Source organism: Aspergillus viridinutans (assembly GCF_018404265.1).
Source record: "Aspergillus viridinutans IFM 47045 DNA, scaffold_4, whole genome shotgun sequence".
Taxonomy (NCBI): Eukaryota; Fungi; Ascomycota; class Eurotiomycetes; order Eurotiales; family Aspergillaceae; genus Aspergillus; species Aspergillus viridinutans.
In genome coordinates this window covers 2533149-2550793 of record NW_025091220.1, presented here as the reverse complement: position 1 = coordinate 2550793, position 17645 = coordinate 2533149, and the positions used below count along the sequence as shown (strand labels likewise).

The 17645-nt window shown below is 53.7% G+C and overlaps 9 protein-coding genes across 9 annotated transcripts; 5 read left to right on the top strand and 4 right to left on the bottom strand.

The window, feature by feature from the left end:
• Nucleotides 1–55: 55 nt before the first annotated feature.
• Aspvir_006843 (Tm-1-like ATP-binding domain-containing protein) lies at nucleotides 56–1342 on the bottom strand (the record flags this gene model as incomplete). The annotated part of the gene is made up of 1 exon (XM_043270033.1): nucleotides 56–1342. One exon carries the CDS (start codon nucleotides 1340–1342, stop codon nucleotides 56–58), a length of 1287 nt encoding a protein of 428 aa, XP_043125968.1.
• A 264-nt stretch (nucleotides 1343–1606) lies between these two features.
• Nucleotides 1607–2560, top strand: Aspvir_006842 (TIM-barrel enzyme family protein; the record flags this gene model as incomplete). Its single annotated transcript, XM_043270032.1, has 3 exons — nucleotides 1607–1694; nucleotides 1749–1894; nucleotides 1949–2560. 3 exons carry the CDS (start codon nucleotides 1607–1609, stop codon nucleotides 2558–2560), a joined length of 846 nt encoding a protein of 281 aa, XP_043125967.1.
• A 362-nt stretch (nucleotides 2561–2922) lies between these two features.
• Nucleotides 2923–3871, top strand: Aspvir_006841 (SDR family NAD(P)-dependent oxidoreductase; the record flags this gene model as incomplete). Its single annotated transcript, XM_043270031.1, has 2 exons — nucleotides 2923–2974; nucleotides 3036–3871. 2 exons carry the CDS (start codon nucleotides 2923–2925, stop codon nucleotides 3869–3871), a joined length of 888 nt encoding a protein of 295 aa, XP_043125966.1.
• Nucleotides 3872–4118: 247 nt separating this feature from the next.
• Nucleotides 4119–4763, top strand: Aspvir_006840 (uncharacterized protein; the record flags this gene model as incomplete). The annotated part of the gene is made up of 2 exons (XM_043270030.1): nucleotides 4119–4363; nucleotides 4415–4763. 2 exons carry the CDS (start codon nucleotides 4119–4121, stop codon nucleotides 4761–4763), a joined length of 594 nt encoding a protein of 197 aa, XP_043125965.1.
• Nucleotides 4764–4984: 221 nt separating this feature from the next.
• Aspvir_006839 (C2H2-type zinc finger protein) lies at nucleotides 4985–6940 on the bottom strand (the record flags this gene model as incomplete). Its single annotated transcript, XM_043270029.1, has 6 exons — nucleotides 4985–5091; nucleotides 5143–5205; nucleotides 5253–5280; nucleotides 5332–5408; nucleotides 5455–5595; nucleotides 5647–6940. The coding sequence occupies 6 exons, from the start codon at nucleotides 6938–6940 to the stop codon at nucleotides 4985–4987; spliced, it is 1710 nt and encodes a 569-aa protein (XP_043125964.1).
• Nucleotides 6941–8413: 1473 nt separating this feature from the next.
• Aspvir_006838 (uncharacterized protein) lies at nucleotides 8414–8870 on the top strand (the record flags this gene model as incomplete). Its single annotated transcript, XM_043270028.1, has 2 exons — nucleotides 8414–8644; nucleotides 8709–8870. 2 exons carry the CDS (start codon nucleotides 8414–8416, stop codon nucleotides 8868–8870), a joined length of 393 nt encoding a protein of 130 aa, XP_043125963.1.
• Nucleotides 8871–9072: 202 nt separating this feature from the next.
• Aspvir_006837 (DEAD/DEAH box RNA helicase) lies at nucleotides 9073–12917 on the bottom strand (the record flags this gene model as incomplete). The annotated part of the gene is made up of 5 exons (XM_043270027.1): nucleotides 9073–9347; nucleotides 9409–11841; nucleotides 11902–12331; nucleotides 12393–12701; nucleotides 12774–12917. 5 exons carry the CDS (start codon nucleotides 12915–12917, stop codon nucleotides 9073–9075), a joined length of 3591 nt encoding a protein of 1196 aa, XP_043125962.1.
• A 484-nt stretch (nucleotides 12918–13401) lies between these two features.
• Aspvir_006836 (HMG-box domain-containing protein) lies at nucleotides 13402–14504 on the top strand (the record flags this gene model as incomplete). The annotated part of the gene is made up of 3 exons (XM_043270026.1): nucleotides 13402–13959; nucleotides 14017–14319; nucleotides 14391–14504. 3 exons carry the CDS (start codon nucleotides 13402–13404, stop codon nucleotides 14502–14504), a joined length of 975 nt encoding a protein of 324 aa, XP_043125961.1.
• Nucleotides 14505–15459: 955 nt separating this feature from the next.
• Aspvir_006835 (uncharacterized protein) lies at nucleotides 15460–16945 on the bottom strand (the record flags this gene model as incomplete). The annotated part of the gene is made up of 3 exons (XM_043270025.1): nucleotides 15460–15644; nucleotides 15712–16264; nucleotides 16346–16945. 3 exons carry the CDS (start codon nucleotides 16943–16945, stop codon nucleotides 15460–15462), a joined length of 1338 nt encoding a protein of 445 aa, XP_043125960.1.
• Between the last annotated feature and the right edge of the window lie 700 nt (nucleotides 16946–17645).

Sequence of the window (17645 nt, the reverse complement as noted above, 5' to 3'; positions counted from 1 at the left end):
GATGCAGTGCATTGATCACATTTCGTCATTATATCGTAGGTTTGTAACTGTATCGTCACTTCGTGTGGCCCTTGCGGAGCTCACTACTTGATCTCAACAAATCTGCTAGGGAATCGGCTACGGAGATGGCAAACTCTGGATCATTGATATCTCTCGTATCCCGCTGAACTGCAATTCCTGTGCCGTCGAGCTCGTTCACGAGAGTGGAGAAAAGTGCCTCGTCCGCTTCTCGGTCGTGGAAGGGCTGGCCCGGCGTATCGAGCATGCTGATACCCGCCGCAGGCAAGATCACCCGCACTCGCTCCGGGTGAGCCACATGGGCCTTGAGCTTGTCTGCCATGAAGCAGGCAATCCGCTCACATTCCCCGACAGTCGTCCGCATGAGCGTCACCGTCGGGTTATGCTCATACAGCAGCCGGTGACTGTCGCGAAACCGCGCGGGCACCGTCTCCCGCGGCCCAAAATTGACCATGTCACAGGCACCCACGCTGATGATCTGCGGGAGGCCCGCTTCGGCCGCCGCGATGAGACGCCGCGGACCCGCAGAGAGCACGCCGCCGACAATCTCGTCGGGGATCTCGGACGTGGTGAGATCGACCACGGCGTCCAGCTGGCCCTCGCGGATGAGCCGCTCCATCGCTTTCCCGCCGGCCCCGGTCGCGTGGAACACGTACACCTCGCAGTCGAGCGTCTGCTGCAGCCGCTCCCGGATGGTATTCACCGCTGGCGTCGTCACCCCGAACATGGTGATGGCTATCCGAGACTTGCTGTTGTTCCGGTCAGCCTGCATGCTCTGCGCCTGTGCTTGCGACGCATACGACATAGCCATCCCGGTCACGGCCGCGGCGGCGTTCGTTAGAATCCGGTTCAGGATGCGGTTCGTCCCTGCGACGTCGACGACGCTGTACATGAGGGTTAGGTCGGTTTCCTCGACGTAGGGCGCGACGTCGCCGCTGGCCATGGTCGAGACCATGAGTTTGGGGAAGCCGACTGGGAGAGCGGCGCGCATGGCGGCGGTTGCGAGGGCGGTGCCGCAGGAGCCGCCGATGCCCAGGACGGCGTGGATGGAGCCGGTGCGATGGAGGGTGGTGAGGGTTGTGATGGCGTGGGTGGTCATCCGGTGGATGTATTCTGCGCGGGGAAGACCCGATATTTTTGTGTCAGTGCTGGTTAGGTCGGGATGTTTGATGGCGATGGAGCTGTGCGCGCTCGGGGTGCGGCCGACGTCCATGAGCAGGACGACGCAGGTGTTGTGAGTGAGGAGTTGAGACTGCGTGAAGCATAGTTCGTCCCATTTGGTGTCGCATGTTCCGATGAGGACGATGGTTGGTTTGGTGGCCATCATGTATGCTGTACTTGGTTTACGACCAGCAGGTGTAATTGTTCAATTGAACAGACAGTCCAATCTGACCATATTTCTATCTCTCAGATTGACCTGAGCAAGGTGGACTTGACTCCTCCTGCAGCTGCTCCAACTAACGTCAATGACGCAGTGCAGGCGGGGTTGTCACATAATGCATCCGCTATCTATGCCACCTTCTTCTCTGTCTCTCATCTACCTCTAGCACAGAGAAGAACAACCTAGAAGCAAGATAATTGCCTCAAAATGCCCCGTCCAACAACCCGTCAAGAAGTGCTGGCTCGACTCCGCCAGACCATCGCCAATGGCTCCATCATCGTCGGCGCAGGAGCTGGTTCGTACCACCGCCATTCACTCACCTTCCAGCCAAACCAACTGATATACGCAGGAATCGGGCTCTCCGCGAAATTCATCGAAAAAGGAGGCGCGGATCTGATCCTCGTCTACAATTCGGGCCGGTTCCGGATGGCCGGGCGAGGGTCGCTTGCAGGCATGATGCCATACTCGGACGCCAACCAGGTCGTCGTCGAGATGGTTCGTCTCTCCTACACTTTACAACTATAAATGTATATTGAAGAATGCAAACAGGCAAACGAAGTCCTCCCCGTGGTAGAGCACACGCCCGTCCTCGCCGGCGTGTGCGGGACAGACCCCTTCCGCGACATGCGCTCGTTCCTGGCGCAGCTTCGCGCGCTAGGCTTCATCGGCGTGCAGAATTTCCCAACGGTCGGCCTCATCGACGGGAAGTTCAGGCAGAATCTCGAGGAGACGGGGATGGGCTACGACAGGGAGGTGGAGATGATCCGGCTCGCGCACGAGATGGACCTCGTCACGACGCCGTATGTCTTTACCGTCGATGAGGGGGAGGAAATGGCGCGTGCGGGCGCGGACGTCATCGTCGTGCATGTCGGGCTAACCACGTCCGGGACGATCGGGGCGCGGACAGCGATGTCGCTGGATGAGTGTGTTGTTGTCGTTCAGGAGATCCGCGATGCGATTGTCAGGGTTAATCCCGAGGTGATTGTGCTGTGTCATGGGGGGCCGCTGGCGGGTCCTGAGGACGCGGAGTATGTGCTCAGTCGGACGCGAGGGGTGCATGGGTTCTTTGGGGCGAGTAGTATGGAGAGGTTACCGGTTGAACTGGCGATTCAGGAGAATGCGCAGGCATTTAAGCGGTTGAAGATCCGTCAGTCGATCTAGTCAGATATCCTCAGTTACCGGAATTGATATGATGAACCACCGGAGACCCAAACGGGAAATTCTCCGTGGTACAGACAGTGGGGAAGATAGATCCACAGACTCACTCGGTTATTATCGTTCTATCCGTAGATAGTCTGCTCCGTGCAATGTTACTCACTGGACTAAATTGTCTGGTGCGATGAAGGCTGAATTTGTATACTGTGGACCGCGTGATTATCGCTGTAGCTGTATTTAATGAGGGGTGACCCCGCTATGATTGATGGAATCTGGACGGTTGCAAAGCGTACTTCTCTATATATAAACTAGCATTAATTCTACCACTTGAAGAGCATATCCTCTTAATCATACACTCAGACTAGACAATGTCGCGACCTTTGGAGGGAAAATTCGGTATCGTCACTGGGGGCTCACGGGGTAAGTCTACAGTCTACAGTCTACACTACACCATCCGGCCAGCTCACAGCTAACGAAACAGGCATCGGCGAGGCAATCGCCCGGAACCTCGCCGCAAAAGGCTGCTCGCTCCTCCTCAACTTCACCTCTGAATCTTCGCGCGCTCGCACAGAGGAGCTCTGCGCCTCGCTGGCCTCGACGCACTCCATCCGCTGCGTCGCCGTGCAGGCCGACCTCCTCCACGCCGAAGAAGCCGTCCCCCAGATCTTAGCTGCCGCCAAACAACACTTCACCTCGCCCGAGGGCAAGTTCCAGATCGACGTGCTCATCAACAACGCCGGCGTCAGCGCCGACCGCTTCCTCAACGACCCCGTCAAGGGCCCCATCGACCGCGAGTACTTCAACTGGCACTACAGCATCAACGTGCTCGCCCCGCTGCTGCTCACGCAGGCCTGCGCGGAGTTCCTCCCCACCGACCGCTCCGGCCGCATCGTCAACATCTCCTCCGTCTCCTCGAGCATCGGGTTCACGGGCCAGAGTGTCTACGGCGGGACCAAGGCCGCGCTCGAGGCCATGACGCGCACCTGGGCGCGCGAACTCGCCGACCGCGCGACGGTCAACGCGGTCAACCCCGGCCCTGTCATCGGGGACATGTATTTTGCGACCGGGGAGGAGTTTTGGAAGCAGATGCAGGGGTTCCAGGATGCGACGCCGCTGAGCAAGATGGTCGAGGACGATCCGCAGGTGAAGGAGTTGAGCGAGGAGCAGATCCGCTTGATCAAGGAGAAGATGGGCGGGCGGCGGCCGGCGTTCACCAGTGAGATTGCGGGGGTGGTGGGGATGCTGTGTACGGCGGATGGTCTTTGGTGTACGGGGAGTGTGGTGTGTGCCAATGGTGGTATGCGGATGGGATTTTAGTAGTTCTATACTCCAGAGATAGAAGTCAATTGTCGTTGTACATATTATACCGAAATTGTCTGCCTAGCAAGGTAGTCATGGTACCTGTAACAGAAACACATGAGACGAGACAGTAACTGATGTCATCATCGTCAACAATTCCCATTCCTCAACGCCGCAGCTCACAGCGTCACATCCAAACACCTCATGGTCCTCACCTCTTGTTCCATCCATACTCGCGGCGGAAATCAATTGATACAAAAATAAAATGACCTCCCTCCGACTCAATCTATCGAACCTCCGCTTAACCCACCGACTCGCCAAACCTCTACCCTCCTGCGTCCTGCGCGCCTCCATCACACCATCCATCGCCCTCCGACCTCTATCCACCCATCCCTTGAGGCGACCACTCCTCGCAAATCTCCATACTCTCGAGAAACTTCCCCCATTAACAAGACGCTTCTCCACCGGAAGATCCCAAGCAGACCTCCTCGTCGAAGAACTCCAAGACCTGTACGCGATACGTCCCTCCCCTTTCCCTTCAAGATGGATCTAACGAGACAGCTACGAAACCGCCAAAGACGAATTCGAAATCGCCACAGACAGCACCGCCAGCTCCACCATCTACGCCGCCTCGGACCGCGAGTCCGCCCGCGACGCCCTCAACCAGCTGCTTGCCGTGTACAGCCTCTACACGACCGACATCGCCACGACGGCCGAGTCGCATGCGCCGCAGCAGATGCAGCAGGGTGACGGCAATGCCGATGAGCGGGGGCAGGTGGTGAATACCAATTTCGATCCGTCGGATATCCCGGCGCGGGTGCGCGACGAGGTGCGGAGGCGGGTTGGGCAGCGGGTGAGGGAGTTGAGTAATGCTGTGGACGTTTTGGAGGAGAGGGCTCATGCTGAATGATTGATCCACAAAGGGAGTCAGGCTGGGTCCATCTGATAAAGTTGAGTCATTATAGCTGCTAGCTGCGCTGCTGCTAGTATACATTCATATCGTGATTGGTATCATCATTTGAAAGTATCCCCTCCAACGCCGGGCAATTGCATACAATTGCATATACTTTTATACCCAGATTCCGTATACCGTCTTGTTTAACTCCGATGTGATGAAGAAAAGGGTATTTATCAAACAGTGCCAAGGGGGAATGCAAACTGGTCGGAGAGCGGCGATGGGGATGGAAAGGCCGTGCCGTCTGCTTTGTGTGTCGTGCGCATATGCCGTTTCAATTGGTCTTTAGAGTCAGAGTCAGTACTGGCGACCGGCCAAGGGTCAAACAACGTACCAGGCCGAGTAAAACTTTTGCTGCATCCAGGAAAATTGCATTTGTGTTTTCGTTCTCCGTGAGCTATACTCGTCAGTCATGTACTACTACCCAATAAGCGAGGAACATACTAAGTCGATGGCTCGACATGTTGGACGACTGTAGATGTCAGTACATGCCATTCATTCCCCAGCAAAGGAAGTGACTTACATCGCCCGTCTGAAAATTGCACCCTGGAAATGTGCACTTGAACGGCTTCTCGCCCGTATGCGTCCGTGAATGCGTTTCTACAGGGTCAGCATCCTACCAACGACACACAATCAAGTAACTTACTTAGTTCACTGCTGTCGGTGAATGACTTGCCACATTCGGCACACTTGTACGGCTTCTCGCCTCGATGGCTTCGCTCGTGTCGCTCCAGCGTCGCTTGCCGAGCAAACAGCTTGCCACAAACCGAGCATTTGAAATTTTTATCTATGGAGGACTGTCAGTTTCGGCTCGAACCCCAAAGCCTAATGAACATACAGTTACTGTGCGTCAGAAAATGACCCTGGAGTTTCGACTTTTGGGAGAAAGGCTCATCCGGGCGATGACATCCTTCCCAACAGCAATAATAGCCGGTACCCTTTGCACCTTCCACAGTCCCCATATGGGTTGCAACCAGATGCTCCTGCAGCGCGCAAGCATCGGAAAATGTCGCTCCGCAGGATCTCTTGACACCATGGCTCGTGGTGGTCCATTTGCAAATATGTACTTCCCCGTCAACGGAAGAGAACCCCGGACTGGTCAACACTGATGAGGCACCACCCTCCAGCGGCGGGGGCGTCTCGCCTGGACTGGACATCAGTTGTGAGCTCACGCTCGATCGGGACTGGCGGGAATACGCCGAGTAGGGTCCGTATGGGTGAACATGCGCATGGGGGTGAATTCGACACCGATGATGCGACCGGCATGGTCCCTTGAGCGGCGCATTCCCGTTGATATTGACTGACGCTTTGGACGAATCGTGTGGAGTGGAGGGCAGGTGAAAGCACGTGAAGGAGTCGGTCGAGCCGTTGTCCAGTTTGCTTAGATGTATGTGGCAGTTCTGGTCCTCGTGGGTGTGGGTATCAGGACAGGCAGACACGCTGGGGCACATTCCAAGCATCTGGAATACATCCGCCGGATTGACATTATTCGGCAGGGGAAATGGCACACTCCCAAGGTGATTGTGCGAATCTCGGGGTAGAGTATGACAGTGGAAGTGAGGATAGTCCGACGGGTGACAGTGATGGAATGTTGTTGGGAACGGAAACAGGGCGTCCGTGGACTGTGCCGAGTTGACAAGACCCGATGTGGCATTTTCTGTAGGTTTCGATGGCGGATGGATTTGATTCTGATCGATGGTCGATGACGGGAGTAGGTCGCAGGCTTCCAACGACAGCCCCAGTCCCAGCAGTGACTCTAGATTGTTATGCTCGGCGCCTTGCCCGTCATGGTCGGCGAAGCTGAAGCAGTGTTCATCAAAGCAGACAGCGTCCGCGCTTCTACAATTCTTGTCGTCACAGTGCGATGCGGAACAAGCAGTCGCCTCATCACATTCCGCGAAGCCGTCACAGACAGAAGGGCAGTTAACGGAACAGTCATCAACATCGCAACACGCCTCGTCAATTGCGGCACAGTGCGTCAGCGAAGTGTGATGATGGTCCTCGTCCAAACAACTCCATTCTGGCGGCTGAGCGGAGGTGTCCGCGGCGTCTTGGGAATCCTTACCATCTAGATGAAAGGCCTCCCAGTGACATTCGAGGCAGAAATCATCTTTCTTGGTGTGGGAAGACATGGAGAGGGAAGATCCGCTGGCAATGCGATCTTCTCAGGCCGCAAAGAATAAAGAATAGGGAACACCGTGAAGAGGAAAAAAACCGAGGAGGGGAGATGATCAAAAGGAGGGATGATAGCACTGGGGGACGTTAGTACGAATCAATTCCACATTGGCTGCACAGGGCAGGGCACGGCAGGGCAGAGGCAACAGGTACAAAGCCGCGAGCACCTACCACAATGCGATCAATCACTACTGCAAATGCAATAATGGGAGAATTGGGTTGAGCCGAGAGAATGGTAGGAATGAAGCAATCAAGGCCAGAGCATAGGATTGACCGCCTGCAGTGTGCAAATCCAAGAGGACCTTGGGAGCTTCCCACGTGTATATATTCGACGAAGAGTGACATCCAGATCTGTGCGAGCAACTTGTAGGGAGACGGATCCCGGTAATACCCTGGGGGAACAGGGACTACCTAGACATGAAGATTAGCGCAGTACTCGCATTTGAGCCTAGGATAATAATACGTACCTCAATAAGATTCTTGCATACGGGGGCGTGGGGTGCTACCTGACCCCATCCAGACAGGGTGACTGGATACAATCGAAAACAAGCGAGAAGGAGAGTGAGGACCCTGCGAGCAAGCACCTAATCTTAGTGAGGACCTTGGGGGAAACAGCGTCATGTCCACCCCCCGCCAGCGAATCGTACCGCCTGAATTGTCCGGCCTGCAGATTATCTACCTCGCGTCCGCTTATCGTAGGCGACTCGAAAATTTCGAGCGAGACTATTATCCGGGAAAATTGCAGTACTAGGTGTCTAGACAGGTAGCATTCTCTTTTAAAAATCCCTTAATGATCACTTTCAGTCGTCTACATTTACATTGCATCAGGAATATTTTTGATCTTTCCATGGTTTGACCGTCGGATTCTGCCTGATGATACCGCTTTGTGTTAGGTAATCAATTTTGATAAGATATCAGTAGGTACACTTCGTAGGTGCCTTGTTGCCTGATACTCTGGCCAGACTGAGGGCGAGCTTGAGATTCAAACTTACAATGCTCTCTTTGTCTATGCTTACCACTAACTCGTAAGGTCCTTACTCCGACTTCTCGGGTCGCATAAGAGATCAGACTGTTTTTAGTTAGTTTTAATGAAGCGCCCTCCATTCGATCCGTAGTTATCTGACGCCATTGTGTCTCGCCGCTGTTGAGTATAAAGGCGAAGGCTATAGTATCATTAATCTTAAGTCCACAGTATGAGGGAAAATCGTTCTTCTTGAGGATCTGCTTCTACTGTCTAGCTACTCATACTCTGGTGGCCCTGTTCCTCTTCAGCAATGGCGGACCGATGACAGCCACGTGCTGACCGCCCCTGATCCTCCCCGGATCGTCATTCCGCCATGATCTCCACCACTCCAACATAGCGAACACTCCAGGCTCACCTCAAACCTCACCACCCAGCATTTCAACATTAAACACCCCGGTCCCAACAAATGGGCAACCTCTGCTCCACCTCCAAAAACGAAGCCGAGCCCTTCTCCCGCCCCGGCCACCTCCTCGGCTCAGCCGCCAATCCCCCACCCAACGCCGCCCCGCGCGCCCCGCTCCCCGCGAAATCAAAGGCGCCGTTCAAGTCACCCGGGAGGACACTAGGCGAGGCTGCGCCGGAGGTTCCAGATGCGGAGAGGGCTGATGCGCGGACCAATGCTGCGATTGCGGCGCAGGTGAGTGAAACTGCGAAGCGTAGCATGCCATATAAGGAGGCTGGCTGACTGGACGGTGCCAAAGAAACGAGCCGAGTCGGCGGCGAGTGCGCAAAAGGGGAAATTAGGGTCGAAACTGGCGGCGCAAAAGGCTCAGACGCAGACGCAGACCTTGAGCGAAGTGAGTAGGGAGCAGACTGCTGCCAGGCAGATGGATGAGTCGAGTGAGGCGAGGAGGTGGAATTAGGGCGAAAGTTATCAACCTACGCGACCTATGTTGAACTTGTTGGTGTTTGGGAGTATATTGGCGTAAATATCACTGTATAGATCTTGATGTTTCTTTACTCATGCTTATATTGCTTACACATTATGAACCGAGACATTGGCAATGTATGTCTATAAAGATCGGACCATAACGAATATGATACAACCAGCTAAACGGTATAGTTCTAGACAACGTTGTATCGTCCTCCCACGGGTGCTCTCGCGTCGCTATCCGCAGCAGCCAGGGTGCCCTCTTTGAGCAACCGCATCAACTCCCGCATGGCATTCGTCACGCTGAGTTCCGTTTCACCTTCAACAAGAATATACAGCTTCGGGTTCTCGCCCGGTCCAGGCTCCTTACCAGCAGCATAGAAACTTCCTTTGGTGGTGATAGAGGTGCCAGTAGCCTCCAGAATCTTGGCCACATTCGTACGGTTGGTAACGGCCCAACGAGCTTTTTCTGTAGTGCGGAAACATGTTAGCGCCTGTTTTTTCACTGACCATTACAGGGAATAACTTACGAGGAAAATCGTTGATCTCCAAGGTTGCATGGAAAGCTCCCGCATCAGGTCCGCGATTGTCAATCGGCACACCAGACCGCATGACTCCAGCACGGCTGAGACGGGCATGGATATCAGCGACCGCCGAGCCCACCTTGTCCAATGGATTCTTCGACGCGCCCGCTGGGTCTTTCTCGGTCCTGTGCACCGTAATCTTACCATCAAGGTCGATACCCTTGGGAACACCGGGCAAGGCGGTTGCTGTAGCGGCGGCGGCGGCGGCGGCAGCAGATTGCACCGAGGATACAACTTTGCTGAACCGCTCGTCCGCCTTCTCGGCCTTCTCTTCCTTTTCTTCTTCGTCTTCACCCTCCTCGCCTGTCTTGTATGTCCGTCGCTCTCGCATCCGAGCTGCATCTCGCTCCTGATCGAGGCGTTCCAGACCCTTTCCTCCGAATCCAGAAGCGCTGGCTTTCTCCTTGCCCGCTTTCACCTTCTCCAAAAAGGCATCGACCAACTTTTGGACGGGTTCAGGCACATTCTGTCCACTCTGCCTCAAAGCCTTGGCGATATCCACCGAATACCGCTCTTGTTCTTCGGTCAGGAACGTGACTGCAGTTCCCGTATTGCCAGCACGACCAGTTCGTCCGGCTCGGTGAACGTAGTCTTCCAGATGGTTCGGCGCATCGTAGTTGACAACGAGCTTCAGCTGCTTCACGTCTAAACCTCGGGCGGCGACAGAGGTGGCAATCAAAACGGGGAAAATTCCGGCCTTGAAATCTTCAATCGTAGAATCTCGATCAATTTGGTCTTTGCCTCCGTGAATGGACATGCAAGGATAGCCCTTACGCATCAGCTCGCGAAGGAGAGTATCCGCAGCTTCTTGGCGGTCAACGAAGATCAAAGCACGTGCATCTTCGTTGGCGTCATCCGAGTACAAGTTGCCCAAGATCTCCAATAGTCGTACAAACTTTGTGTCTTCGTTGCGCACCTCCACAATCTGGGTGATCTCAGGCGCGACAACGCTTTTGCCACCGACAACAATCTCGATCGGCTTGGTCAACGACTTACGGGCCAAAGCCTCCATGTTCCGAGGGAAGGTGGCCGAGAACAGGACGGTCTGTCGATCGGGTCGAATATTAGCCATGATCTTCATGACTTGGGGCTCGAAGCCCATATCAAACATGCGATCCGCTTCGTCCAAGACAACATAAGTGACTCTTCGCAGATTAGTGACTCTGCCCGCATTCGCCGCTAGAAGGTCAATCATCCGTCCCGGGGTACACACAACAATCTCGGCACCACGCTTCAGCTCGGCAATCTGGTCCTTGATGGGAGCACCGCCATAAGCACAAACGGCCCGAAGATTCAACGCCTTCAAAAAGGGCTTGCAATCCTTGTGGATCTGAGTCGCAAGCTCACGTGTGGGTGTCATGATAAGGCCAATAGGTCCTTCCATGTTCTCCAGCGGCCGTTGGTCTCTGATATGTCGGAACATAGGAATCAGGAAAGCGATTGTTTTACCTGATCCAGTCTTGGCCACGCCGATCACATCGCGGCCAGACATAATCGCAGGAATGGCCTGTGATTGAATTGAGGTGGGATTCTCGTAGCCGAGCCTATGAATAACATCCAGAGTCTGCACGCCCAACCCGCACTGGGTCCATTTCAGAACTGGTTTGGGCACGTCAACTCCACGCACTTTGATTCCGTCAAGTTCCAGCCGTAAGCTGGCAGCTTCTTCATCGGTCATTTCAGCCAAGTTGGGAGGCTCATTGTAAAACTTCTTACGGAAGGGCTCGTATTCCGCCTTTTCATGGTCAACGGCCGGGATGTCCTTCTTCTTCTTAGCTTTGTTAGCAATCGCAAGAAAGTCATCAGCGTCACCCTCGCCCACAGCGGTCAAATCCACATCGTGTTCGTCGCCGAAGATCGCCTCAGGCTGCTGTTCCTTCGCTTTGGCAAATCTGGCGCCAGTTGTCTTCTTTGGCGGAGCGGTCTCCGCCAGTCCCGACATGAAAGCATCTAGTGGGTCCACTTCCTCCTCCGCTGCATCGACCTCCATTTTCTCAGATTCTGGTTGGTGAGGGACGTCATTCATCTCGACGTCACCGTTGGGTTGAGGCGCAGCCTCTTTTGACTGGGCCCGCAGAGCTTCACTCTGCAAGCGTTCTTCACGCCGTTCCGCAGCAGCTCGAGCGGCGGCCGCATTCTCCTCCTCACTCCCACCGTCCTGCATGTCGACATCATCTTCATCCTCTGCGGCGACATCCACAGCCGCCGTCTCATCTTTCGCGTCCTCTAGTGGAGGGGTCGGTAACCGCTCCAATTTCTTTCGTTTGGATTCCTCTTCACCAAAACCGAGAGTCTTAACTGCCGACGATTTCTCCGCCTCTGTTACTTGCCTGGCGCCTAACCCAAAACCGCCAACATTCCGTTTTGCTGTCAACGTAGCTACACAAGAAACGATTAGCAATTTGAAAAACAATCTTATGGTGGGAATAAATAACTTACATGAAGCGGTGCTGATGGCGGCTGGAGGTTTGTTAGCTTGTACATGATTATTCATGGAGGAAAAGGAAGCGGACGCTTTGGCAGACTGAGGAACGGCGACATCGTTACCAAGCACAGCAGGTGCACTTGGAGCCGGTGCCGCATTTCGTACAATAGCCTTCGGGTCAAATTTGCCAGCATACGGAGCAGGAGTGGCATCTGTGGTAGGCGTCGCTGGAGATTGCGGAGAGCCAACAGCCGGTGATAGACCCGACTTTCTATCAATCTCTTCCAAGATACTTCTTGCTCCGCCAGCTGCAGCGGCCTCGCGCTGCTTCCGTTCTCTCTCAGCAGCTTGCTTTTGCTTCCAGGCTTCCAATTTTGCCAGCCTTTCAGCTCTTTTCTCGTCATCGGTTGGAGCTGCAGGCGCAGGGGTGGATGGCTTCGAGGTCTATCCACTTATTAGCATCAGATCCATAGATATTTTCAAAAGCATTATAAGTCGAACGTACCTCTCGCGACTTGGAATCCAGGTTCCTCGTCCGACTATCGTCCCGTCTAGACTTGTGCTTCAAGTCAGCAGAATCGTTTGTTCGCCTCCGAGCCCGGTCGCGGGAATCATCTCGCCTGCTTCGATAATCTCTTTCGCGACTTTTCCGGCGGTGATCCCGGTCATCGCCTCTATCTCTTGATCGACGTCGTTCGCGAGAACGATCCCTCCGGCTTGGTCGATAGCTATCTTCATCCCGATGATCATCGCGTCTGTCTACGGAGCGGTCACGTCTCCGGTATGAATCGCGGTCGCGGTCGCGGTATCGTCTCTGTGGAAGTTGTGAAGTTAGGATAATGATAGACAAACCAAAATTGCGCGATCGAAGCGGCAAGGAACATACCTCAGGGCTACGAGATCTTCGATAACTCCTCCCATCATCTCGCCTGCTCTTCTCGTAGCGATCATCATCTCTGCGACTCCGTCTGGATGAAGAGTATGTGCTGCCTACAGGTGATGGTGAGCGAGTATCCCCGTGGCGAGCCATTGTTGCAGGCCAACGATGAGTGAGTATTACTGAAACTCCAAAGAACTCGAGCACGTAGTCAGAAAAGTAGAGCAATTTATTACCCTTCCATCGGCTGTTGAACTGTTGTTGACGGGTAATCAATAATCGGCACTGGTAGTAGTGAGTTGGTGGCAATGTAAGTGATTGGTTTCCGTTCGGGCTGCAGTTCTTCCTTTTAAGTCTATCTTGAAGTAGTGCCAACCCAAGTCAATGTCGGGACAAGTCTCACGTGATGCAATGTAAGGATCTACGTCACGTGAAGACCATCCCCAATTCGGAATACCCCAAACGAACCAAGGGCGTGACCCAGCCCCCCGGTTTCATCTGTGGCTAGCTAACCACTGCAGCCAAGAGCTCTTGCTTAGCTTGGACGACCTGCCCATCTTACTGCGATTCCTGGATTTCTTTCCACGTCGACCCTTGGGACATTGGTGCGCGTAACTTCGCTTTGAGTCTTAGAATCATGCCTCGAAATGTACTCCAAGGCGGAGGGGGCATCCTCCGATACCTTCATCGCAGCAATGCCTTGGTTCGTCCCTCTCGCGTGGCCATCGCCAACGGCCTTGTCCGACGCATTTGTCTCTCTACGAACCGTCATCTCGTGAACTCGACTGCGAAAACAATCCGTCCTTCAGTCATTGTATCGCGCCCATTGATCAACTCCTTTGCGACTACAAGTACTCCCGATGATGAGGCCGAGACAACAAAGGCGAAAGGATCCAAGACCGGCAAGAAGACCACAAAGAAGCGCAGCTCGAAAGCTAAGGCTAAAGCTAAGCCGAAGCCCCGCAAGAAGATGACAGACAAGCAGAAAGAAGCCAAGAAAGCTGAGAAGGTGAAGGAACTGGTCAAGCAGCTCAAGAAGACAGCGCTGGAACCTCCCAAGAAGCTTATAGAGAATCCTTGGAATCTCGCTATCGCAACGGTAGCCAAAGAGATTCAGGCTCGCGGCGTCAAAGGACCAGACTTTGTCACGCAATGTTCCCAACTTGCACAATCAATCAGCGCGGAAGAGCGTGAGGTACGTTCAGGATAGATCAACCCACCACTGTACAATCACTGATGAACTATGATTTAGCGTATTGCGACCGAGGCAGAAGCCAATAAAGCTGCCAATGCGGCAGCTTATGACGCATGGATCCAGCAGCACACTCCTCTTCAGATCAAAGAAGCCAATGCGGCGCGCCGCAGACTCAACAATATTAAGAACACATCTCTTCGACTTCTCCGTGACCCTCGGCAGGTCAAGCGGCCTCGTACGGCATACCTGCTTTACATGCTGGACCGGACTGCCGAGGGCGACTTCAAATATATGAAAGCCAAGGATATCGCATTGCGCGTAACAGAGGAATGGAAAGGCCTGACATCTACGGAGAAGGAGGTATGTTTGAATCTGACGTTCCGCCGGCAGCCATGAACCATCGATCAATGAAGCTAACAGAGTCCTTCTAGAAATACCTCCGACAAGCTGAAGAGGATCGTGAGCGGTACCGCCAAGAATACTTTGAAGTCTACGGTGAAGAACCATCAACTTCTCGCTCAACAACCGCGTCTCCAAGTCCTTAAGCTCGGTACTTTACTGAAAGATATTGTCACTTCACCTCAAGGGATCGTCGCTAATCATGCCTGAGTTTGGAATGCGGGAAAGGATCGTCCTCTATATGGCTTACATGTACCCCGTAGGTATCTTCGTCCTGTCTGTGCCCTTTATCCGGTGTCTTTTTTTCACTGCGGTCTCTCTTGATACAACTCGGCCAGCTGTCTTATTCTGTACTTTATTGATTCCTCTGATCCATGGGTTATGTGCGTTCGTGATTCCTGTAGACAATGATATTATGGTCCTGATTGCCCTCGATACACATAAGCACGTATATGGCTCTGGAAAGCCACCAACAAGGTACTCCATCCTTCAGCTCTACTCCTGAGGCGGTGGGATGTGACTGGTGCCGAGTCTATTTTGGTCTCCAATTTACGGAGTAGATTTGACCAAGCCCTCAGGTAATGTTTGATTACCGGCGTTGAAAGGTATATTTAAATGCTCCTCCCGAAGCCTATAGCTCCATGGCCACTGGCGGCAAGTCTGAAAAGGGCGCATATAACTTCTGACTGCGTTGACAATTGTGGCTTGAGAACCGCTGAGTGGATGGAAAGCCCTGTTTTCCATACCCTGTTTGTCGTGTGCGCTTGAAGCAGGTGAAGAATGGTATATGGGTGCTGTTGAGCAATATTAAGAACCAATTCAGCTCACAGGATTCTCTGATGAGGTATTGTGTACTCCTGTCACTAACATTTTCAAAGTGAATCTGGAGGAATTGCATATCTTTACATCCCCAGTGACCAGGCACTGCTCCTACTTCAGAGAGTCCCAGACTCCCAGTTCAAAAAGTCTATGGTAAGGACCGTCTCGTCCATGGATTATCATTACAAGCGATATGTACATAAGTGGGTCGATCGACCAACCCGTCCTGCTTTTCCGCAGTCTAGTCCGGGATACTGTACGGAAGTTCACCATTCCCTCCTCTCAGCGTCGTCGGTCAAATTCGCCTGACTCGTGCGCATCAAGTCCAAATAGCCCACCGGACTCGACACCATGCCGTCCAGCGCCTCGTGCACCCGGTTCTCCCAGTCGATCACGGTGCCCAGTTCCCGCGCCAGCATATTGCAGTGGACCAAAATCCGCCAGCAGTGGTCCAAATGCCGCCGTAGCTACCTCCGGTTCCGTCGATGGAGCGGATCATGCGGCACCGGGAGCCCCAAATGCGATCGATCATACTCTGTGCAGGCCGTGATCTGCAGTACCAACTCCTGCGGCAACCCTGTCGCCCGAAGATACGCTTCAACCCGCGCCACGTCGACCGCCCTTTGGGCCTGATGCTGGCCGCCGGCGGCTCCCCGCTTCCCGCAAGCCAAGAACTCCTCGAAAGGCAGTTTGCCGTAGAGGAAAGATTCGTCGTATACGGAGAGCGCCGAGATTTGTTCTGGCGTGGACTCCGGCCCCCTGCGGTTCCTTTCCAGTTTCTCGCGCAGCTGGGCAAAGACAGGCCGGTCTCAACCGCGCGAGACGTGTAGCGTGTAGCCGAAATGGCCCTCCAGGCCGAGAAATTGCCGGTGAGGGTGGCGGGAGACTTCGTTTCTGACCCGTCGTGGGTCCAGATTTTGACAGTCTGCCGATACATCCTCGTGGCGCGGTACTCATCGGTCCGTTTCTTGTTTCGGGCTTGCCGGGACGCTGGGTCCCAGAGCTCGGGAAAGCAGTAAAGGATGTTGAGAAGGAGGTAGATGTTTAGAGCGCCTTCGAAGACTTGGTCCCAGCCAAGATCCGGGCTCTATAATCAGTCAGTTGAGCTGCTCTTTTTTGACATTGATGAAGGACTGCAGGACCAGGCCTGAAAAATATGCCAACTCACCCTATATGGACAACTCGGCACAAACATCGACTTCTGCAGATTGTTATCTGGTGTCGCGCACAGTCGCAGCACCGTATCCATCTCTCCCAGAACAAGGAGCGCGTTCAGCACCTGCAAATTGTAGAGCACCTCGGTGTTTTTGACAACGAAGTGGTAGTAAGCGTTGTGAGGGTACGGCCGCTGGAAATCGGCTCCCTTCCGTTCGTGGTAGGGTAAGGAACACCCACAGGCAAAGCTCTCGCTGTTGACATGTCGGCACAGCCCTTCTGTCTTCTGGATCTTATCATTCAGCGGCCAGTTGTAGGCCTTGCACCATCGGTGGGCGAGGGGGCGGATTTGCTCCGCCACGTGGTCGTTCAGGACCAGCTCGTCCGGCGTGAAGGGTGAGTATCGGTCTGGGTAGTTGTGGCGCTCGTCCTGCGTATGCTTTTCAAGAGTCCTTACGAAGGATTCGATAAAGGAGTCGATTTCCTGCCCTTGCGTAGGTTTGAACTGAAAGTACAAGTTGGAGACGGTGTCTGCCGCAGGGTAGGAGGAAGAGCGGTGGAAGAGGTTAGCAGCTAGGATGTTCCAGTTGATGTTGTGCTCTTCGTGTGCCATTATTCTCCTCACCCTGAATTTCTACTTCAGAATAGACGACTTTGGGTGAGCATACATGTGCGATTCTACAGAACGCAAAAGATTATGGTACGATCGTATGGTAGCTTGACGACAGAGTCACAGAGGATGCGATTGGGCAGGTCCTTCCCCTAGATTCTTGAGTTTGTTGAGTTTGAACGATCAGAGGTATATATATAGGCAGCGATCTGATTGAGTCGATGTCGTTGGAACAGAGCCGTGGCCAGTTGGATAAGATTAAGCTAGGAAGGTTTGAACTCCGATCAACGCTAAAAGACAGTCTGAATCAGAAGGCCAACACCCTCGTCTTGAGCAATAGGAAGTGGATCATGATGCCAGACATGGTGATGCATGATCTCTAACCGGTCTCTCTGGACGCAGCCTGGGTTACTTGCTGCTCAATGATATTGCTCTAGTGAAGACAGAAGCCTGTTGAAGCCCTTGGCGTCACCCGACAGCTTATCTTGAAACCTCATCTCCTTCGTTGAATATGGTGATGATAAGTAGTACGTACCCTTCTGCGAGCAGCGTAGTCTGATTCTCTGAGCCATCCCTGCTCAGTATTCCCGTGGGTTTTTTCTGCGTTCCTACCAACTACTTTTAACTTGGCGAGCACTGGTCATGTTGACGCTAGCCAGTCTCTTATGCAATGACGACTTTCACCAACAGATGAAGGGGGGTG